We start from the raw sequence: 23,308 nt of genomic DNA, 5'->3' as shown, positions 1-23,308 counted from the left end.
ACACACACACACACACACACACACACAGACACACACACACGGAAGTAGAACTTTAAATAAAGTCTTCCCACTGGGAAAACCATGGCTGCCGCGTCACACACCCGTGTTTTATCCTGGCGGCCAGGCGGCCCGCCTCTGAATCGTCTCTTGGCCCAAGTCCTATTTTTCCCCATCTTCAAGCTCAGGGTTTGGCCCTTGTTTATGCATTTATTCATTCATTTGAAATATTTACTAAGCACCCACTATATACCAAGGAAGATGACTGAAGGAAGACAGGGTTCCTGCTCTCTGGAGCTTGTCAGTATTTCACTCCACGCCATCCACTGGGGAGCAGAGATGTGCAGGCTCGTGTGGATGCTGAGGGGACATGGGGCAGAATAGAGGCGAGGAAGGGAGAAGTGCATGTGTGGGTGGCTATTGTGTGCCTGAAGCTGAGCTGGGCACATCATACATGGCATCATCCCACCCTCCTGCTGTGCTTCTGAGGGAGGGTTTTGTTTATTTGTGGAGTATCTCTCTCTCTCCCTGCTCCAGAGTGCAGGTGTCCTGGTGACAAGGCACAGGGGCCTGTATCTTCTGGAGGTAAGAACAGTGTCAGGCCCAGAGATGGGAAAAAAAGGAAGAAAAGCAAGGAGGGGAGTAGCAAAGATGGTTGGAGAGAGGGAAGGAGGAAGGGGTCAGGGCAAGGACACTTTAAGCTGAAGCAGTCAGGGAAGGCTTCTTGGATGAGGTGACATTGGGAAGGAAGGATGGGAGGGATTGCAGTGGGAGAACTGATAGAAAGGCTATTGCAGAAAGAGGGAATAACAGGGCATGTCCCTGGAGATTTCTGGAATGTGAGGGTCTAAACTAGGAAGAGAATATCATAAACTGCTGTTTTCTACCCAAGACTGAGAGAGAGACAGCTAAAAAAGCTTGTTTGTCTCCATTGGAGTTAATATAACCATCCCCTCCCACCTGAGGGACAGCTGGGCAAGAACTCTCCCCTGGGCGCTGGAGGGAAGGCAGAGTGTTGACTCAGGGAATGAGGATAATAGCAATAATAATTACAGTCCCAATGATGTCCGCTTCCCTTTATCATTCCCTACTAGGCACCAAGGCTTTATATATGCCTTCACCTATGGGGTAGATATCAACCCCACTTTCCAGATGATGGAAAGTATGCCTCAGAGAGGAAGCAAAACTCAAGGTCACACAGGACTCAGGCGGGGTCTGCGTGCTTCAGCGTCTGCACTGTTTCCTCTGCCAGCACCCTTCCCTTCCTGCCTCTCAACCCTCCAGAAGGCTGGAGAGCATTCAGGTGCAGTTTGTGGGTCTTTGGGATCCAGCTGCCAGCCTGCTTGGTGAAATTATTAGCTTTCCATTTCAGATCTCCAGTTTCGTGGGTTACTAGAAAATGGGCCAGGCTCCTTTAAGAAATTCTCCCCTCTGTCCGTGGCCACCTGGTGGCTCCCCTCCTCCCTCACTCTGCACCCCCTGGAAATCTTCACATATATGGATCATGGCTAGAAAAGTGAACACATGAATGTGGACAAGAGGCTGGAGCAATTGCTGTCTGCCTAGACACCTGTGAGAAGTCTGGAGCCCGGGAGCTTGACTTGGCCAGACCCCCATCCACCACCCCTCACCCCTCAGGCCTGTGCCCAAGGAAGCCATGCACGATTCTGAGCAGGGGTGTGACAGGAGCACCAGAAGCCTGGGGCTCTCCTCCCAGTCTGTGACTGGACACACCCCAGAGTCTCTCTGGGCCTTAGTTTCTTGGCCGGGTGCAAGATTCTTCTCTTCCATTGATTTCTCCGTCTGGGAAATAAAGCAGGCTACACTGTGATCCCTCATGCTCCCCAAATCTGTGAAACAGGGGTGACACCTCCTGTCTTCTTGCCTCCTCCCCCTGTCCTGGGCTGTCCTGAGAAGCAGGTGCACTCATGGTGGATAAACAGGCAGGCAATGTTCTGACACAGGGAGGGCTGTTCAGTTCTGGTAGAGCAGACAAGCCTGCACACAAATAACTCTGCTACCAGGGAGGGTGTGATAAGGGCTCTAGAAACCTCCTTGCATCCACAGCTACCTGCTCCTCACACCTCCCGGCTCCCTCATGGCTGTTCTCACACCCAGGAAAGTGGGTCAGAATGTAGGGCGGGTGTACCTGAGGGTGAATGCCCCCTTGCAGGTCCCCACCCTACCTAGCTGAGCTATGACTGCTATCAAGCGCAGGGATGGGGGAAAGGTATGGGGTGACAGCATCTCTGTGTCCAAGGTACAGTCCTGGCCATTCTCCTTCCCCCTAAGTGCCTATGGCTCCCCATTGCCTTCTGGATATGGTCTGAGGTCCTTAGTCTGGCATTCGAGACCCTTTATACCTACCCAGGGCCTGGGGCATGGAGGTGCTCCGTGACTATCAGGGAAGCGAGTGGACCCTTCTCTGGTCCGTCCTCCTCCCTGGTGCTCCTCCCAGGCACTTGGGACATACTGCAGATTGCCTACTGTCTCTCAAATGCACAGTGGACCCAGTTGTGAGGCCCCCACCTGCAGTGCTGTCACCTCTTCCGCACCTCTGTGTGTTCTTCAAGATCCCCCTCGTTGCTACTTCCTCCCTTGAAGCCTTCCCTGACCCCCTCAGACACAACCACACAATCCTACCTATAAGGTAGTATTGTGAGTGGTGAAAAGTGTCATCCCTGCAGCTAGACTGCCTGGGTTCCAATATCAAGCTGAGCGCCTTACTAGCTGTGTGACCTTGGGCAAATGACTTAGACTCTCTGTGCCTCACTTTCCTCATCTGCGAAAGTGGGATAGTCGTACCTCCTCATATGTTGTTGGAGGAACAAATGAGTTAACATTTATGACACACTTAGAGTAGTAACTGGCACCTGATTTCTCTCCTGGGTGAGTTTTCTGTTGTTGATTGAGCTTAACATCTGAAGGTCTCCCCACATTCACTGTATTCGTAGCATTTTTATCTAACATGAATTTTCTGATGCTCGCAAAGGATTGAATTGTTGCCAGTGCTCTCTCAGTTCACTAGTAGTGAATCTACGTTCGTGGATAATCTCTACAAGATGAGTTTTCTGATGCTGAGTAAGACATGTTTGGCTAAATGATTTCCCATAGGCAGCCCGTTCATGGGCTTCCTCTCCTGTATGAGTTTTCTGATGCTGGCTTTGAGACATTGATTAAGTTATTCACGGTCTCTGAAGCTCAGGTTTCCCCTTTGAAAAATGGGAATGTTTAGATGGCATAATATACTATCTTAACGTGTGTGAAGTTCTTCGCACAGCACCTGGATTACAGGGAAAGCTTAATGCACGGTGGCCGACGTGATTGGTGGGTTTATCTCACTTGACTATACCATGGTTTTTTGTCAGCAGGGACATCTTAGTGCCTGCAGAGCCTGGCAGTGGTAGGAGTGTGTGAATGTTTACCGGGTAAGTGAATGATAAATGGGAGAGTCATTGGTCAAAGCTGAGCAGAGGCCCGTGGGGGTGTATCAGTTGTATACCTGGCTCAGCCTGATGGTGGCTGGGACCCTGCCCCTATGAAGTATTTTCTAAGCCCGGTGCCTATTGATCCTGACAGCCGAAGAGAAGCATAGATAGAAGAAGAAATCCCTGGAGTCCACTCACCCAGAGCAAAGGACCATCCCCACCATCTTTTTAAACGTCATCCATCCTCCCTATTGACTAATTCTCTCTTAGGGCATTCATTCAACAGCATTCCACCTGTTTTTATTTACTGAGCACCTACTGTGGCCCAGGCACCGTGCTGTGCCCCAGGGATCCAGTGTCAAAAATACAAATAAGATCTCTACTCTCATATAAGTTATGAAAGAGAAGCAGAGGGTGAGTAAACAGACTTTTACAGAGTGTGGTAAATGTTGTGACGGAGACACACTGGGTGTGGGAGTTGGGGGGCGTCTAATCCAGACCTGGGGGGAGTCAGGGAAAGCTTCCTGGAGAAGGAGAGTGCTGAGCAGAAGACACAGCATGCAGTTCTGGCAGTTGACACAGCAGGCTTGGGGAAGGTTCTGAGGAATCACAGAGATGTGGACTCTGGCTTGTAAAATCGCAGAATCAGAGATTCTAGCATCAAAGGATCCAAATGCCAGGAGCCATATTTTCTCTACTGTGCTTACAATATTTTTTTCACTAAAACTTGAGACATACCTTGTTAGGGAAGCCCTGGCATCTTTATGAAGTAATTTGTGCTCATTGTACAACATGAAAAAATAAGGGATATAAAGGAATGAGTGGATGGGTGGACGGAGTTTCCTTCAACTCCTGGTTAACATTTAGGCACATTTCCTTTCCTTTCATTCATTTTTTGGGGTTGTTTTTAGTTTTAGTTTTTAAAACTGAGATATTTACATACCATAATGTTAGCAGTTATTTTCACAAGGTTGTATAACCATCACCACTATCTAATTCCAGAATATTTTCATCACCCGATTAGCAATCACTTCCCATTTCCCCCTCCCGCCAGCCCCGGGCAACCACTGATCTTCTTTCTGTTTCTATGTAATTGCCTATACTGGACATTTCGTATAAGTGGAATCACACAATATATGGCTTTTTGTGTCTGGCTTCTTTCACTTAATACAATACTTTCGAGGTTCATCCATGTTGCAGCATGAATCAGTGCTTCATCCCTTTTTATGGTTGAATAATATTCCATTGAATGTATATGCCACAGTTAAAAAAATAGATTCATCAATTGATGGACTTCTTTTTCACTTTTTGTGACTGTTATGAATAATGCCACTATGAACATTTATGTACAAGTATTTGTGTGGACATCGTTTTCAGTTCTCTTGGGTATCTACCTAGGAATGGAATTGCTGGGTCATATGTTAACTCTATGTTTGATGTTTAGAGGGACAGCCAGACTTTGCCAAAGCGACTGCACTGCTCTACATCACCACCAGCAATGTACGAGGGTTCTTGTTTCTCCACACCCTTGATAACACTTGCTATTGTTCTTCTTTTTCTTTTTTTTTAAATTTTATTTACTTATTTGTTTATTTTTGGCTGCGTGGGATCTTTGTGGCTGCGCGTGGGCTTTCTCTAGTTGTGGCAAATGGGGGCTACTGTTCGTTGCGGCGCGCGGGCTTCTCATTGCGGTGGCTTCTCTTGTTGCGGAGCATGGGCTCTAGGCATGCAGGCTTCAGTAGTTGTGGCTCACAGGCTCTAGAGCACAGGCTCAGTAGTTGTGGCACACGGGCTCTAGTTGTGGCTCGCGGGCTCTAGTGTGCAGGCGCAGTAGTTGTGGCGCATGGGCTTAGTTGCTCCAGGGCATGTGGGATCTTGTGGACCATGGCTCAAACCCGTGTCCTCTGCATTGGCAGGCGGATTTTTAACCACTGTGCCACCAGGGAAGTCCCTGTCGTAAGTTTTGAATTTGGGAAGTCTGAGTCCTCCAACTTTGTTCCTTTTTTTTTTTTCAAGATTGTTTTGGCTATTACATTTCCATATGAATTTTATGATCAGCCTGTCAATGCAAAAAATCAAAAATGCGATTTTTGATAGGGATTGCATTGAATTCATAGATCAGTTTGAGGAGTATTGCCATATTAACAACCTTGTCTTCTCCTTCTTTCTTTTGGGTGTTTATTGAGTATAAAGTTGAGCTCATGCCAAAAATACTGTTTTGATTCCTGATTTATTCTGCTTAATATTCTATCATAGGCATTTCCCTGTGTTATGAAAGATGCAAGCATAATTTCAATGCTATGTAGTATTATTCCATTGTTTGGCTGTACTATACAAACTTATAAACTCTTGGTTGTTGGATAATCTATCTAGGAAGGTACTTTGTTCTGGGTCCCTCACGATATAGGCCTCTCCCTATAGGCACAAAGGGACATTGGGAGGACTGGTGGCACGCAGAAAAGCGGCAGAATCGGAAGATAGGATCCAGCAGGCTGCACAGACACTGATACAGCATGTTTGTTTTAGGCATGTTCTCTAGAACAGTGGATTTTAAACAGTTAAAAATGTGCAGCGTGGTATTCATTTTACATTGCAACTCAGTTCATCTGAAACAAACGTTTTACTAAATAATATTTACTTTTCCCATTAGCCAGGAGAAGCTGGTCTGCTGCAGTTACAAACAACCCCCAAATCTCAGTGGCTCAAGAGCTTTTTTTCTCTCTCATGCTACATGTCTGTCATCTAGCAGGAGAGCCCTGGGATTTCGGTCTCTGAAGGCTTTCCCATCCAGATCATTGCTGGTTTCAGTGATAGAGGAAAGAGGCTGTGGTAGGCAGAAGAATGGCCCCCCAACAATGTCTACGTCCTAATCCTTGGAACCTTTGAATATGTTATATCACATGGCAATCAGTTGATCTTAAAATAGGGAGCTACATGTATTCATAAGGGTCTTTAAAAGTGGAAGAGGGAGGCAGAAGAGGAGGTCAGAGCGATGCAATGTGATAAGAACCCAACCTGCTGTTGCTGGCTTTGAAGATGGAGGAAGAGGCCTTGAGACATGGAATGTGGGTGGAAAGGGCAAGGAAACAGATTTACCCCTAGAGCCTCTGGAAAGGAACGCAGCCCTGCTAACATCTTGATTTTAACCTAGTGAGGTACATTTTGAACTTCTGAACTACAGAACTGCCAGATAATACATTTATGTTGTTTTAAGCCACTAAGTTTGTGACCCTTTGTTATAGCCTCCATAGAAGACTAACATAAACAGCATGGGGAATCATGCACCAGCCCTTAAATGCTTCTGCCCGGAAGTGACTTATGGCCCTTCTACGCATGTTCCCTTGGCCAGAGCAAGCTGCATGGGCACGACTAACTTCATAGGACTGGAGAAATTTGATCCACCCATATGCCCAGCCTTAGAGGGCAATAGAATATTGGTAAAATAGTAGTATAGTAGTATCTATAGTAGTATAATAGTAGTATCTACTATACCTTTGCCATCTGCACCTGATGCTTGTATCTTTTATTCTATTGCATTAAAAAACAACAACAACAAAGTGCTGGTGGCAACTCTGTAAGTTGATTTCATTGTCAACTAATGGGTTGTGACCCCTGGGTTGAAAAACACCGCTCTACAGACCCTCCTCTGCCCATGCCTGATGGACCACATGACACACCCTAAGCCTAGTTGATTGGCCCAGGCATCGGACACCTGACCAAAACTGACCAATGAAATTCCTCTCCTGGGGATTTGGAATTGGGCCATTCAACCAGTTAACCGTGGGAAGCTGAGCAGAGGCAGAGTAGAAATAGGGTCGGAGTGAGAGCCACATGCAAGCCAAAATGATGGAGGGGCAGAAAAGCCCTGAGTAAGCAGAGAGTTGGTCCACAGAGGCAATGTAGCAGCGGCACACAGAGCAGTGCAGCCGGGAGAACATGCAGCCCCAGGGAGAGAGGTGGAGAAAGAGAGCAGCCGCCTGAGAGGCTGATGGCTTCCCCGTTCCCGGCTCCAGCCCCCGTGCGTCCTGCCTGCATATCCTTCCCGTGAGATTTTTGCCTCCTTATCATACCCTCTCCTTTTCTTGAGCTCTGCTAGGTGGGTTTCTGTTCCTTATCTCCAGAGAGTCTTAATCAGCTAGAACACCACCAGTATTTCTTGCGTGGGACCCAGCTTTGGCTCTGAGGGTCGGGCTTATGGGGTACAAACGGGACTTGGGGATGAACTAAACCCAGCCATCCCACAGTCTGGAAGTTTGGCTTTTACCTCAGTTTTGTGTGTTTGTGCTTGCTCTTCAAAGTGGACAGGCAGAAGCCATCTCTGAGGTCCTGCACCAGGTGGGGGTCCCAGTGAACTGGAAGCACCCCTGCAGGGACCTTTTCTCTGACAGCATTGTGGTCAGGAAGGCAGTGGAGTTGTTTCAGGGACCGTTTGGCTGTGGGACAGAGTGGAAAGGACATGGGCTCTGGAGACAGGCAGCCATAATTCACCTCTTTGAGCCTCAGTTTTCTCATCTCTGAAATGGGATTGTGGAAGGATCAACAACAGTGTTCTGGGAAAAATACTGAGACATGCTGAGGGCGTACAAGCCTGGAGGGCGCCCGCAGCTGTTGTTGTTGTCTGAGGAAGCCATCAGCGTCCAGCTTCCTGAGGAGGTGGCCCGGTGGCTGGTTGAGTTAGCAGCGGGCCATCTCCCACTGCTGGGCTGGCCGTGCTTCCTGCCCCTCGTCACGCTTACTCTCCTGGTCGCTCCTTCCTCACCCTTTCATTTCTCCCCCCAACTCCTGTCCTCATTTCCCCTTTTTCTGTTATTCCTGACGTTGATAAAAACACCTGCTTTAGGAAGGCAGCAGGGTTGGACAGAAAATAACCAACCTCTGGATGCAGACAGACAGAACTGGGTCTGAATCCTGACTTATTAGCCCCTTGCTTGCTGTATGTTTCTGGGAAAATTACTACGTCTCTTTGAATCTCAAGTTCGTTGTCTGCAAAATGAGGGTTATAATGCTCATTTCACAGTGCTTTTATGAGAAATAATTAATTGGGCACTCAACAAATGCTAGTTCCTACTTTATAAAAATGTTAATTGCTTCTTCCTTCCTTCCCTCCCTCCCTTCTCTCTCTGACTATCACTACTCCCAGCTGGCCCCCTGCACCAGCTTCCTGTGGCCAGGGTGCTGCTGGTCCCTCTCAGGGGTCCCTGGGATGGCCTCAGGCATTTGTGGCCTCTCCTTTCCATCAGACCCAGGGCTCCTGAGGGGTGGACTGAGGCTTCTGGAAGCAGCTGGGATCTCTGTGGCCTGTCACTTCTCTGGTCTCCTCTGCAGGTCTGGCCTTAGCTTGGGAACTGCTAGTTCAAACTGTGTGATCTGTATTTTTTTCTCACTTTAGCAATTATTATACCCCAGCTGACTGTGGCATCTTCACACTCCAAACACTGATAAATATTTATGAGGAGGAGAAAAACCCAGAACTCCTAGGGGAGGTGGGGGAGGGATGTGCTAGGCTCTTATTTGCCAACCAAGCTCAGACCCATCAGTGGTCCCTTGGGCCCCAAAAGTAAGGGGGGGGAGTGATGCGGGGGGGCTACAGAGGCAGCACAGAGCCACCACCCCACTCCCCTCTGGGAGGACCTGCTGTCGCTGGGACACTGTGGGCCTCACCCCGCCTTGCCCTGGATGCCTGCTGGACCTCCTGCCCCTCCAGGATTTGGGCTGCCTGCATCGCTCTCAGTGCGTGCAGGTCTGCTCTGTTGCTCTGTGTCTGCTCCATCTCTCTGTGTGACTGTCTCTCTCCCTCTCTTGTTTGTTTGTTTTATCATCTCTCATTCCATCCTTTATTGTCACATCTCCAGAGCCAGCATCCCCCTCCCTTCCCTCCCTCCCTCCCCTCCCTCCTCCAATACCTTCTCTGCCTCTGGGTCTCCATCTCTACCTTTCTTCTCTCCCTCCCAACATTGCTCTGAGCAGTTCTGGGACTGGATGATGGGAGATAGGTGAGGGGCCTCAGGCTCCCAGACCAGCTGCCGGGAGACAGCAGGAAGAGCTGCTGGGGCCCAGGGTGTGCTCTGGGAGGAAGACGGAGCACTTTACGGGAGTCAGGGACCATGCCTCTGCCCGACCCCACATCCGTGCTCTGCTGTGTGGCCGTGGGCACATCCCCTCCCTTCCTGGCCTCAGTTCCTCAGTTGATTCCTTCACTAATTCATTCATTCACCCTCTCAACTAATATTTATTAAGTGCTGGCTGCCTACCATTCATTAACACAGGTTTATTAAACCCCTACTAGATGTGCCATTCTAGGTGCTTGGGACGCATCAGTAGACGAGAGACAAAGATCCCTGCCCTCGTGGAGATGACGTTAGCAGAGTAGACAGGCATAAATGTAATCCGAGAGTCAGTTATGTAGTGGGTTAGGAAGTGGAGAGTGCTGTGGAAAACGGGAAAGTACAGTGAGAGGATTTGGAACACTGGGTAGGCACAGGATGAAGCTTCATCGTAGAAAGCGCGGGGCTGGGCAAGTGTATCTGTGTGGGGAGAACGTCCCAGGGAAGGGACTGTTGAGGCAGGGACCACCCTGGTGTGTTGGAGGAAAGGCCAGCAGGCTAGCGGCTGGAGGATGGGGGAGAGTAGGGGGAGGTGAAGCTGGGAGGTAAAGGGGGAGGGCAAACCACACACACAAGGCCGTGCCTCTGCGTGAGCTGGGAGGACTTTGAGCAAATGAGCGGCCAGGTCTGACCTATCTTAGAAGACTCCCTCCGCCTGCTGGGTGAGGAACAGACTGAGGGGGCTGTCGAGGGAGCCCAGGGGACCTATAAAGGCAAGCATGGCGTCTCAGGTGGGGATGGCAGTGGGAGAGAGTGAGATCTGATCATGCCAGGCACTGTTACGGCTCCCAGCACTTGGTCAGTGCCTGCAAGTCACTCCAGACCCCTTGTTCTGGTCCTGCCGAGGGACGGCCTGCAGGAACCTTCCCCTGGGCGAGATATGCTAACCTGGCCTTCCCGCTCTTTCTCTCCCCAGGGTGTTCAAGAAGGCGAGCCCCAATGGAAAGGTGAGTCTGTAGCAGCCGCACCCTGTCTCCTCTCTGTCCTCAAACTCTCATCCCCTCTTCCGGCATCTTTACTGCCGCGAAGGACCTGCACACCCTGTCTGAGGGAGAGACACAGCCCTGTCCTTAGGAGCCCTCGACTACAAGGAGAGGGGCCCTGTCAGCAAACTTGCCGTCTCAGGGGGGCAGGACGACTCTCCTGGACTTTAGGGAACCCCTGCCCTGGTGTGGCCCATCACGGAGAGGCTGCACTGTGAGTGCAATAATTAGAGCAAGTGCCAAGGGCCTCAGGGGTGGTGAGTCCTCCGGCATGAGCGGCCCCTGGAGCCTCTCTACTGAATCCTGTTATCCAGGGCAGCTCCCAGTGCCTGCCCTGTTCTCTTTCTTAATACGGCCCCAGGCTCCATCCTGCTTTCCTCTCAGTTCAGCACATATTACTGACATCATTCCATGTCAGGTATAGGCTGAGCCAGTGGGAATCAGGGTAGGGTGTACTGAGATAAATAAGGCACAGCCCGTGCCCCTCAGGGCCAGATGCGGGAGGTAGGCACAGAAACTGGTAATTTCAATATAAAGTGGTAAGTATAGCTGCAGACCCAGCCTGGGTGGTCAGGGATGGCTTCTGTGGGGAAAGATGCATTCCCAGGCAAGGCAGGGTGGAAAAGGGCATGCAAGGCGTGAACATAAGTTGTAGGGAGTCTGGGTGCCAAGAGGGAGGCAGAGGGAGCGGGAGCTGAGAGGGGGAGGTGGCCAGGCTTAGGAGCTCGGACTCCTGGCCTGGGCTGGCAGATAGCACCACGTGCACCCACGTCTCCCTTCTGAGCCCACAGCAGACATCACCAATCACTGTTCACCCTTTCCTGCTGAGCCCATATTCCATCTTGGATTCTTCTCAACCCAGGGCCCCAGGCAGCCCTTACCAATCAATCAGAGTTGGCATTTGGAATGAAACTCATTTGTCATTTTACCTCTGGGCACTGAGGAACCATCAGAGGGTTTTCAGACCAGACTACCATGGTTAGATTTGCATTTTAGGATGACCAGTGTGGCTGAGGAGCGGAGAAAGGTCCAAAGTAGGGGAGGCTCCAGGCAGCAGACCGTCAAGGGGCTGGCGTGTAGTTCAGCCAATGCTGGCTGTGAGGATGGAGAAATCTGGTGGAGGGAGACTCGTCAGTGTTTAGGGATTGGGGAGGAGTAGGAAGCATCCAGGATGACACTCTGGATTCTAGCTCTGGGGTTCTTCCCTGAAGACTGGTTAATGAGTGGGGCGCTCACTGCCTCGGAAAACAAGTCCTTCGAGTGGATCACTGCAGGCTGCACAGAGGCCGGGAGCAGTGAAGGGCACAGAGCTCAGTGTTCAGAGCACCCTCTCGGCGCTGCTGGCCCTGCTCTGGGTCCCCCCGTCCTTTCAGAGCTGCACCCAGCACCCCCTCCCAGCAGACTCCTTTGCTGCTGCCTCTCCACCCTCAGTGGTGCTTGGCAGGAAGATCCCTGCAGGCCTCAGTGTCCTCATCTGCAAAATGGGAACAATGACAACTTCTTCACAGGGCTTTGGGATGAACGGGTGCTTTAAAAATTATACAAGGGCTTGTTCGTATTAGGACTGGGGCTCAGGTCCAAGTCCAGTTAGGATTTTGATGAGGGCTAGGGTTGGGGCCAGGGGTTTCAGGGGCAGCTCCCAGGGTTTCCTCCAGGGCGGGGGCCCACAGCTGCTAACACCCTCTGTGCCTCTCCTCCCCAGCTCACCGTCTACCTGGGAAAGCGGGACTTTGTGGACCACATCGACCTCGTGGACCCCGTGGGTGAGTCCCTGGAGGCCAGAGAGGGAGGGGAGGGGGGAGGCAGGGCTGGCCTGGCTCCTTCCAGAGAAGAGCGTGTTGAAGCTGCCCAGGAATAGCCTTCAGGTCTCCAGAGTGGCCTGGTACCAAGAACAGGACGTGCGTTCAGTCAGCAAAAGCTTACCAAGCAGCTACTCTCCTCTTCAACTGAGGGACCTGTGAGAGGAAATTGTGGGAAGGATTGAGGTAAGAAGCAGGGCCGGTGTCCTGATGTCACCAGGAGGATGACAACAGCCACCACTTATCGTGAGCCTTATTATTACCCAACACCGAGGGTAACTGCTCCTATTATCATCCCTGCTTTACCGAGGAGAACGAGGCACAGGGAGGTTAAGTGACTTCCTCCAGGTCACAGAGCGAGTAGATCGAGGACCCTGGATTCAAACAAACCCAGGCAGTCTGGCTTCGCAGAACCTTTTTTCTGCTCCCTCCTAATGGCAAAGGGTGGGAGGTGACAGGAAAACCTAGGGGCTTGTGAAACGGAGGCTGTCCTCGCTGACGTGGGGTTCTTACCGGAGGTTGGGCACTTGCAAGGACTTTTTCTTGCTCAGGGCTTCTCAACCTCAGCACTCTTGCCGTTTCGGATTGGATCATTCTTTGCTGGCGGGGGCCACCCTCTCTGCTGAAGGGTGCTTAGCAGCATTCCTGGTCTCTACCCTTTAGACACCAGCAGTCCCCCATCCCAGTACGACAATCAAAAGTGTTGTTAGACCTTGCGAATATCCCCTTGTGGGGCAGAATCGCCCCCAGTTAGGATTCTAAGAACCAAAGCTCTCCTTAAAGAACCTCAGTCTCATTGCCTCTTCCCACAACTGTTTGAGGGAGGGAGGCCCAGGATGACCCCTATTTTACAAATGTGGACGAGGCCCAGAGAGGTTAAATGATTAAAGAGGGACGTGAACAAACCCGAGTGAGGCCAAAGAAGGTGACGGTTTGGGAGGATGGGCCCTGGAAACTGCATGAGGCCAAGTCCAGGTGAAGAAAGTAGGATGTGTTGCTTGGGGAAAAATTCACAGAGAACGTGGCCTGTCATCACATCCCTGCGGGCTTTGCTGGGGCCAAGGGGACAGGAGTGACTTGTGGTTCCAGAGCCCAGGTGGGAGCAGAGGGAGCAGAGTGGCAGGTTGCAGCTCGCTGAGAGGAAGGCCTTTGTGACGTTACGGAAGGAGACCTGGGGAGTCCCTGGGGTCCCTGAGCAGGCTGTGGGCTGCAGAGTCCAGCTCTATTCCAGGCCCCTCCCTTCCTGGCCTGGAGCACTATGACCCCACCCCACTTCTTCTCCCCAGCCCTGTCTGGTGTCCTCTGAGGCTCACTGCCCCCTCTGCCATTTCCATCTCCTCCCTGAACTTGGAGGCGGGGAGCAAGCATCCCTGTGTTCGCCTGTGGCCTGCTCCAAGGCAGAGTTTCCTACAGGCTGTCTGAGGCCAGGGCTGTCACACCCCTTGGCCTTTAAGGATAGCAGCGGGGTCACGGGGACTGGGGAGAGGGACACGAGGGATCTGGCTCCCCTGACACACACAGGCACCCTGAGAACTGTTTGACAAGTGTTCATAGAGCACCTGCTTCATGCCAGGCTCTGCAGATCCCAGAGTGTGCTGGGGCATCGTCCAGAGTTGCTCAAATGACCCACAGTGAGAAAATCTTTTTCCCTCACAACGTTGAGCTGATTGTGTCTTCCCGATGTTTAACTCTACCCCTGGTTACCCTGCAAACTCAGGGGCAAGTCCGAGCCCCCTGACCTCACAGACAGGACGTTTAAGGTCAGGCCCGGCCCTCCTTCCTCCGACGCCTCCGGGGTCTGCCCTCCCAAGCCTCAGAGCCGTGCTCTTCCCACTGCCCACCTTGGGCTGTCCCTTGGTCACCTAAATGATGACCTTTACTTGCCCTTAAGACCTGGTTCCCTCTCCCCCTCCCCCAGGGAGCCTTCCCTGACACCCCTGGTTCGGGGAGTGCCCTTGCTGGGATGTCCTCTGCATTGAGTTTCCACTCAGCCCCTGGTGCCCAGGCCCAGAGGAAAGCCCACGGTAAAAGGAGGGAAGATGCACGTCAGGCTCTGGGCACGGGGTGGGCACCCCCTGACCAGTCGTCCCTTGGACCTGCCCAGCACTGGGAGAAGACCAGGAACCCTCCGGGCACTCACTTCCTAATGTGGCCTCTGAGGGGTCAGCTCTGGGGGTCAGTGTGGGGTGAGGGGGGCTGTGGGTTAGACTGGGGAGGGCAGGTGACGGGGTGACCCCTGAGCCAGTCTTTTTGGCCTCCTGGGGTCTGGGCAGAGAAAACATCCTTCGTCTTCAGCTGGACTCTGTACTCCCAAGACCAGGCCTCGGGACATTCTCCATGGTGTCACACGTGTCAGGCACTGTCTAACACTTTACACATACTGACTCATCTCGTCCTCACAGGAGCCCTATGACGTAGGTACTACAGCATCTGTTAATCCCAAATCCCAAAGCTGTGCAAGCCCCAAACTGTTCATGAGTTTGACACAAAATTCAATCAGTGGCAAACCTGACCTGAACTGATGGGAGGCCACCGATACCTTAGGGACCCTCTTGGTGAAAATATTTGCGTCTCCCTGCAGAGGTATCAATGACTGACAAGGGGTGCCGCCCCAGAGCTGGCAGAAGACATTAGACAACCTGTGGAAGATGGACCATATGGTGTTCCTACAATTCAAACCTTCTGAATTCCAGAGTATACCTGATACTGGGGTTTTGGACCCATCTTCTTATTCTGACTAACAGATGAAGAAACAGAAGTTAAATAATCTGCCCAAAGTTGTGAGCTGGGTCTGTCAGGCCAGCCTGGGTGGGTGCATAAGGGGGGACATGGTGGTACCATCGACCGGGCGCTGGCCTCCCCATTTCGCTCATGATGCTTTTGGACAGAAAAATGGTTGAGTTTAAATTGAACTTGGTGTTTGGGGCTCAGAAGTTGAAATGGTCAAGTCTACTCACCCTCTGTCCTTCCTCCAGATGGTGTGGTCCTGGTGGATCCTGAGTATCTCAAGGAGAGGAGAGGTGAGCTGTGGCCCTTACCCCCAGCCTGTCAAGGGGCCTCCTTTTCCTCCATGACCTCCAGCCGAGGGCCTTCCTGACTCGCAGGCAGAATGTCAGCAGTAAGAGAGGCAACAAGCCTGTCCCTGCCCCTCCCTGCTGGTACTTCCCTCGACAGCTCCAGTCAACATCAGAGCAGGTGCCTTGGCCTCCCCCGGCCTGGGGCGGCCCTGCCCGCGCCCATTTTGGGAGAACCTTCTAACGCCCTGAGCCCTTTTACATCAATCCATCATGACTGTTGCAAGGCTGGGGATGCAAACAGAGCAGGAGTTAGGGTCTCATTGTACAGAAGAGAAGATTGATTCCTGGGGAGGTCAAGGAACTGTCTAAGGTCAGGAGGACAGGAGACGGGGCGGGGGGTGAGTGGGACAAGACTCTGAGCCTTCCGGACACCACCCAGCACTTGTTTCCCCTCCCACTACTCTTTCCCACTGTGCTCCTTCCCAGCCCCTATCAACCCTGTCAGACCCTCTCCACAGATGCCCTGGGCTGCAGTGGGGGTGGAGAAGAACAGAACCGATCCAGCAGTCAGCCCCACTTCCTCCCAGGGGCCAGGCACCTGACACCCCATCCCAAGGGCAGCGCAGCCCTCCCCGCAGGAGCTCTGGGACAGACCTGTGCCTCCAGTGGGGCCAGTCCCAGGGCTGCGGCTCACGCTCTGGGGGGGGGGGGGTGTTTGCTGCCCTCCCAGGCCCCTCCTTAGTGCCCCCTGCTCCCACAGTCTATGTGACACTGACCTGCGCCTTCCGCTACGGCCGGGAGGACCTGGATGTCCTGGGCCTGACCTTTCGCAAGGACCTGTTTGTGGCCAACGTGCAGTCCTTCCCGCCAGCCCCTGAGGACAAGAAACCCCTGACTCGGCTGCAGGAGCGCCTCATCAAGAAGCTGGGCGAGCACGCCTACCCTTTCACCTTTGAGGTCAGGGACTGCCAGCCCCTGGGGCCCCATTCCAGAAACATCACGTCTAGCAAGCCCTCTGGGCAGGCATATGGGGGCAGCTGGGGCAGCAGCGCCGTGCCACCCAGTTTCCCAGTGTACGCTGGGACCAGGGCATTGGCACTTAACGTTGCCTGGTAAGTGTCTCTGGCCACTGCCAGGGGCATCACCCTTACCTCTGCGCTACTCCCCAGACCCTCCTGAGTCCGGGTCATTGGTGGGAGAAAGGGGGGTCGAGGGGGGCTGCTGCAGAGAAAGAAGGAGCCCTTTCTGGCCCCTGGGTCACCGCAAGGCTGTCTCCTCCCTCAGACCGGCTGCCCACTAGCCCTGCTTCAACCCAGCTCACAAACGAGGATGGCAAGTAGTGGATTTCCCTGCTCGGCCATCTTTCCACTCCAAGACCCCAAGATTCTGGATTTTCAAATTAACTGTTTCTCAGACTCTGATTCTGTGATTCAGTGAAATCCCCCGGCTTTCTGTGAGGGTCAGAGAAGGGGAGAGGATGCAGAGCCATCCTCTCTGTCATAGATGTGTTAGCTTCTTGTGCCTGCTCTAAGGAATCATCGCAAACCTGGTAGTAATTAAACCTGCTAATTAAAACACGAATGTGTTATCTTACGTTCTAGAGGTCCAAAATCAAAATCAGGTCTCACGGGGCTAAAATCAGGTGTCAGCAGGGCTGCCTTCTTTCTGGAGGCTCCAGGAGGGAAACTGTTTCCTTGTCTTCTCCCGCTTCTGGAAACCACTCACACTCTTTGGTCCCTAGCCTGCCCCTCCTCCATCTTCAAAGCCAGCAATGGCTGGTCCAGTCTTTCTCGGATCCCATCACTCTGACGCTGTCTTTTCTGCTTCCTGCTTTCACTGTTAAGGACCCTGTGATAAGGCCCATCTGGTTAATCCAGGGTAATCTCCCCATCTCAGGATCCTTAAGTGAATCACACTGTAGAGTTCCTTTTGCCATTTAAGGTAACATTATCACAGGTTTTGGAGATGGGGATGTGGACATCTTTGGGGGGCCATTATTCTGCCTACCACAGTGGACATCGTGGAAAGACCTTTTCAACTCTTGTTCTGTGGGGACTGTGCTGGGTTAAACCCTTAGATAAAGAAAAACACTGAAATCCTTGGCGTACCTGAAGGGGCCTCTGGTCTAACATGGGGCGTGGCTTGGCATGGTCTGATGGGGGAAACACGGTCTGTCCCCTGAATTCCCTAGTCTGATGGGAGGGACATGGCCTGTCCTTAGGGTCCCCTGGTCTGATGAATGTGTATATGGGTGCCTGGGGTGGGAGACACAGAGAGGTCAGTGGTGAATGTGACAGGCCTGTCCGTCCTCTTAACAGATCGCTCCGAACCTCCCATGTTCTGTGACGTTGCAGCCGGGGCCTGAAGACACAGGGAAGGTGGGTCACCCCCAAGGGAGCATCTCTCTGGGTCCAGGACACTGTGTCTGCAGTTCCCTGGCTTTCTCTCTGGGGAGGGTGCTGGAACCCTCCGTGTAGAAGCCTCCTTGCCTCTAGGCCAGGCTGATCCCACCTCAGATAAGCGGTCTTTTCAGACAGGGCAGCAGATACGGTATCACTCAGTGATGTGCCCAGGGTCAGTCTTGCTGGCCTCGGTGTCGTCTGCAGAATGTTCTCTGGAAAACCAGCTGGCCTCACAACCTTGTGCGGAGGTGCCGTCATCACTGTTTCACAGGTGGGGAAACTGAGGCTCAGAGAGGAGTGACACCATGAGTGGCCCAGGCCTCAGATCTCTGAGCCCGTTTCCTCATCTGCGAAATGGAGGTGGTAGGATGTGCCTCGTCGTGCGGTCTAGAGGGTGGAGTGAGACGCTGCAGGGACACGCCCAGTGCAGGGTCTGTGCACCGGAGGTCAGGGGGAGCTCTCTAAACAGGGCTGAAAGGTGCCTGTTGTTGTTTCTGGGCGGCTGCCTCGCTGAGTGATGAGGACAGCCCCCCAGACAGGCAGGAGTCTGGAGGGGAGCCCGGTCAGGGAGCAGCTCTGCGGGAAGGTCGGATAGGGGAGGCAGCCCCGCGGCTGGCTGAGCGCAGGGCTCCGAGTCAGACGAGGGGGGTCAGGCCGTGGGAACGTGGTGCTCCCATCCAGCGGCCTTGTTACATGAGAGGGTGGGCAGGCTGTGCTCACGGGAGCCGGTCCTCTCCAAGGCTCTGCGGTCAGTGACCCCTCCCCACAGGCCTGCGGTGTGGACTATGAAGTGAAAGCCTTCTGCGCCGAGAACCTGGAGGAGAAGATCCACAAGCGGTGAGAAGGGCGCAGCTTCCGCCTGCCTGGGCGTGGGCTGCCTGCTGGCAGGGGTAGGGAGACAGGATGGGCAAAGTCCGAAGAAGACAGAAGTCACAATGCCTGGAAGTGTGCGAGGAGGGGCCTCACGTTCCAGCCTTGGGAACTCCGCAAAGGGCACTCGGGAAGGCTTGCAGGTTGTGAGGGCTTCCTGGGGGAGGTGGCTCAGTTGCCTTGGCTCAGGCCTCAGCGCTTTTTCCTTTGCACCACTGTACCCGCTTCCCTTATCTCCCTGCCTCTAATCTCTTCCTCTCCAGACGGCGTGTCCTTTAATTTTGTTTTGGAAAAAAAACGAAAAACGAAAATCAGATTGTTTTAAACAGTGAACAAGATGTTTCCCGCCAGCTTGGACCCCCATCTCCCAGTTCTCCTGGGAGGCCATCAGCAGGAGGTTGTGGCGGCGGGTTAGGGGGGTGTCAGTGGAGGCTTCCAAACAAGGCAGGGAGGGGGAGAACGTGAACCCACCCAGGGCAGAGGGAGGAGGTCAGCCGTATGTCGGAGAGGGGAAACCTTTTCCTGGAGAGACACAGCCCTGGGCAGACAGAGAGCCCAAGCTAGCAGCCAGAAATTGCTGGCCCTGACTTCTGGGGTGAGCTGCCCAGCCCCGCGCTCACACCTGCCCCTCCTGGGGTCGGGCTCTGCTCTGGCTCCCGGCGAGGCTGGCCTCAGCCCCCAGCTCTGATGCACCCTGCTTCCTGAGGGCGCTGCAGCCTCTTAGGGAGCGGGCTGAGTCTGCCACCTAGTGGTCGCAGGATGCATTGCACATCTCTAACTCCAGCCTGGCAGCTTATGTGTGTGTGGAGATGGGATCCTTCTCCCTTGCTTCTCTGTCCCCCTTTTCTTCTTAAGCCCTGAGATCAGAAGAAAGGAAGGGGGTTGTAGGTTGTGGTAGGTGGCCTAACCAGAGCAGGGAAGAGGAGGCAGCATTGAGAGCCAGCACCTACCACCAATGGGACATTTTAAGTCCACGCTGGAGTTACTAATAATGATATAGCAACTATCACTTATCAAGAGCTTATTAGACACCAGACACAGTTCAAAGTGACGGACATGTATGAACTAATTCAGTCCTCACAGCAACCCTAAGAAGTGGGTCCTGCTGTTGTCACCATTTTACAGATGAGGAGACTGAGGCACGGAGGTTAATTTACTCAAGGTCATATAGTTAGTATGGGGAGAGCTAGGACTTTAGCCCCGGCTATCCAGCTCAGGGAATGGAGGTGGCTTAGCTGAGAAAGAGGGATGCCGGGATACCTAGCACACCTGACAGGAGACTGCCTGGCTGAATCCCATCCCCTCACCAAATCTTCGTGTCCTTGTTTCCTCCCTGAGCCCATCACCTTCATTGAGCCCCATCCCATCTCTGGCCCTCCATCCTCTCACTGAGTCTTTATCCTCTTTACTCCCCCTGCCTGAATCCACACCTCCTCACTGAACTCCTTCACCTCTCTGAGCCCCGTTTCTTCATGGGCCCCTTGTTCCCTGTGTATATTTTTATTTAATAGATACTTAGCAGGTATTTATTATATGGCAGCAGGCACTGTCATAAATACTGAGAATACAGTAGTGGACAATGTAGACAAAAACTTCTGTCCTTAAAGAACTCACACTATTAGGTGACATAAGAGATGCAGGAAGTGAAACAAGGTCCCTTTCTTAGCGTCCCGCTGGCTACCAGCACACAGATCCACATGAAGTGCTGCCGTGGGACGGTTCGGCCTCTGATGTGGTGGGAGGGAGTTCAGACCAGGAGAAGATCAGAGTGGGCGGATCTCGGGAGTTTCCTGGTCGAGCAGGTGTTTGGCTGGGCCTTGAGGAAGGAAGCAAATGAGGGCAGAAGCTGGAAGAGAGTGTTATAGGCTGGGACCCAGTATAAGCAGAGCTTCAGAAATAGGACTAGATAGACCATCGAGAATGATAGTGAAGAAGTGGAGGAGGCTGGGGACAAGATGGAGGAGGTTGGAGTGGGACCAGATGGTGACAAGGCCCTATGCCAAACTCTGCAGTTTGGACTGGAGTCCGAGGTCATGGGAACCACGGCAGTCTCTTCAGCAAGAGAAGGATGTGAGGGTCGCAAGGAAAGAGGATGGAGGCAGGTGACTCTGGTCATCCTTTGCTCTACCCATCTCCACTAGGAATTCTGTGCGCCTGATCATCCGGAAGGTGCAATACGCCCCGGAGAGGCCCGGCCCGCAGCCCACAGCCGAGACCACCAGGCAGTTCCTCATGTCGGATAAGCCCTTGCATCTGGAGGCCTCCCTGGATAAGGAGGTAGGAGGCTCGGGCTTGGCAGGGGGTGGGGGCCGCTCCCCCAGGGCTGGAGCCTCAGATCCCAGCTCTCTCATGCCCTCCAGGCCTCCTCAGCTGGGAGCTTCTGCCTCCAGCCCAAGGATCACAGGGCTCAGGGAATCTGAGACCTCCGCTGGAGGATTTGGAGAAGCCTCTTGGGGACTAAAGGCGTGGCAGAGGTGGGGCATGAGCTCGAAGTGTGCGATTGACTTCAGAAGTCAGCGTACCTCCTGAAGGGTCCTGGGTCCTGGCCATCTCCCTGCACCCCTGTCCCCCTTTGAAGTGTGAGCACCTCCTCTCCCTTTGGGGGACAGCTGAAGGCAAGTGCTTGGGCCAAGATGCAAGTTGAGGCTCTTCAATGAGGATTCAGAGCAGCTTCCCTCAGTGAGTGCATCAGCCCTTCCCCACCTTTCTCCTGCTTCCTCCAGACCCTCCTGGGTCTAAATTCCAGGCAGCCAGAGCCGGCAGAGACTTGATATATCACCTACTCCAGTCCCTCCATTGTACAGAGGGGGAAACTGAGGCTTAGATAACCTGTTCAAGGTCACACCACTCTCACCCTCATTACCGTTATTATTACTGTCATCGTTACTTCTGGTGGCCAACCCCGGAGTGGAACACAGGAGTATCACCTTCTAACTTAATTATCTTTCAAGGTCCCACAAAGGAACTTAAGTTTAACATGCCCAGAGGCATCAGTGGGAAGTGGCTGATGAACTTGGGGCCAATGTCAGAGTGGCCAAGGCCTGGGGAACCCCAGGAGATGTGTGTGGGGCCTCTTCTCCCTCCCCGTCATCTAAAGCTTTGGAGGCTTCCCATCCCTCCCTCTCCCTTCTTACACCTCCCAGATCTACTACCACGGAGAACCCATCAGTGTCAACGTCCACGTCACCAACAACACCAACAAGACAGTGAAGAAGATTAAGATCTCGGGTACTCGGGCAGAGGGCCGGCCCAGGGGGTGGCAAGGGGACTCCTCCCAGGGGTTGGGGCAGCTGAAGGCTCTCCCCTCACTAACAGCCTTGTACATAACTACCGGCCCACAGAGAAGCCCAAGGCCTGCTAAGCCAAAGGGCAAGGCTTTTGAGGCTGGCAACACAGGCTGCTTATTGGCGGGGTAATGAGTTTACTGTGGAAGCCCCCTCTTCTCTTAGTTTCCCTGGGTTCTGGCCAGGGCTGTCTTTCAGGGGGAGATTTTTGTTTATGGAAGGAGTGGGCATGTTTGAGCTGCCATGTAGAGGATGGGTCCATCTCCTGCAGAAGCTTCTGGTGGACTGGCTGTTGTCTGGGGCTGAACATCCCCAACTCGGGGAGCCTGGGACCCCTGGCTCACCCCACATTGTCTCCCTCTTCCTCCCCAGTGCGCCAGTATGCAGACATCTGCCTTTTCAACACAGCGCAGTACAAGTGCCCCGTGGCCATGGAAGAGGCCGAGTAAGTGAGCACAAGGCCAGCTTTGGACGTGTGGGATCCGGTGGGGAAAAGAGAAGCCCTAGGTCTGGTCACAGGTCCAGGTGGCTCTTCTCCACCTGGCAGAGGGCCTGGCCTCAGATTTCCTTGCCGCTCAGTGTAAATGACCCTGAACAGCCTTTTAGAAACCATCCGCTTGGTTTAGCTATAAGGAAATGCATGCTACAGTCAGGGAAAAGACCCACTAAAACTAGAATGACAAAATAAGAGCTAGTGAATCTAAGAGGACTGGGGTTATGGAGGGAAGAGAATAATTGCACTGTACTGGAAACCTAGATCGCACAAAGCCCTCTGAGTTGGGGTTGCTGCTGACCCCAGTACGTAGGGAAGGAAATGCGGCCAGAGAGGTGACCTGCTCAGCCTCACAGGGCTGGCCGGCGGCAGAGCTGGGGCTCTTCTGACTCTGAGGCTTGCTACACCCCAGCTCGCTCATTGTTGAGAAGGGGGATGGCGGATGGAGCAAAAGCAGGTCAAAACTAAACAATCCAAACACCTTACACGTGATGGCTGGAGATGAGATAAGGCAAATAAGGTCTTCATTGTAGAACTCAGGGGGTGGGTATATGGGTGTTCACTGCACAATTCTTTCAGTTTTCCTGTATGTTTGAAATTCTTTCATAATAATGTGTTAGGGAAAGAAAAAGTCCATTCTGTCTCCACTAAAAAATTATCCTAGCCAAACAGCACAGGGCCGAGCAGTACCTTGAATCTTTAAAACCTTGCACCTGCTTACGAACCAAGAATGAAGTTGTTGGATCACCCCAGAGTCATTGCTGTTTGCACGTGGAGCAGAGATGCGCCCCTTTTGGGTGGCAGTGGTCTCCCTGCCAGAGCTGGGCCTGGCCCATGTGGCCCCTTCGTGGCGGAGGGGGACTTGGAGCAGGGCCGGGCTCTGTGACCTGGCTGGGCTGGGGTTGGCTCTGGGGGGCATCTCCACATCGGT

General features: G+C 52.9%; 1 protein-coding gene across 6 annotated transcripts in view; it reads left to right on the top strand.

Annotated features, from left to right (window-relative positions):
- ARRB1 (arrestin beta 1) overlaps positions 1 to 23,308 on the top strand; it is a 77,942-nt gene that overhangs the window by 40,560 nt on the left and 14,074 nt on the right. For 4 of the 6 annotated variants that reach the window (XM_067750362.1, XM_067750361.1, XM_067750366.1 and 1 more), the window contains exons 1-10: positions 7,204 to 7,469; positions 10,446 to 10,476; positions 12,215 to 12,275; positions 15,287 to 15,331; positions 16,089 to 16,285; positions 17,647 to 17,706; positions 18,500 to 18,567; positions 20,742 to 20,877; positions 21,744 to 21,828; positions 22,257 to 22,329. In XM_067750362.1, the coding sequence (XP_067606463.1) occupies positions 7,414 to 7,469; positions 10,446 to 10,476; positions 12,215 to 12,275; positions 15,287 to 15,331; positions 16,089 to 16,285; positions 17,647 to 17,706; positions 18,500 to 18,567; positions 20,742 to 20,877; positions 21,744 to 21,828; positions 22,257 to 22,329 (812 nt within the window). In that variant the 5' untranslated portion in view covers positions 7,204 to 7,413. Of the gene's footprint in view, positions 1 to 7,203; positions 7,470 to 10,445; positions 10,477 to 12,214; positions 12,276 to 15,286; positions 15,332 to 16,088; positions 16,286 to 17,646; positions 17,707 to 18,499; positions 18,568 to 20,741; positions 20,878 to 21,743; positions 21,829 to 22,256; positions 22,330 to 23,308 lie in introns of those variants that run through there. The other 2 variants (XM_067750363.1, XM_067750364.1) reach the window with 1 other exon arrangement.

Source organism: Pseudorca crassidens, chromosome 9 (assembly GCF_039906515.1).
Source record: "Pseudorca crassidens isolate mPseCra1 chromosome 9, mPseCra1.hap1, whole genome shotgun sequence".
NCBI classification, from domain to species: domain Eukaryota; kingdom Metazoa; phylum Chordata; class Mammalia; order Artiodactyla; family Delphinidae; genus Pseudorca; species Pseudorca crassidens.
This window is presented reverse-complemented; position numbering and strand designations above follow the sequence as displayed.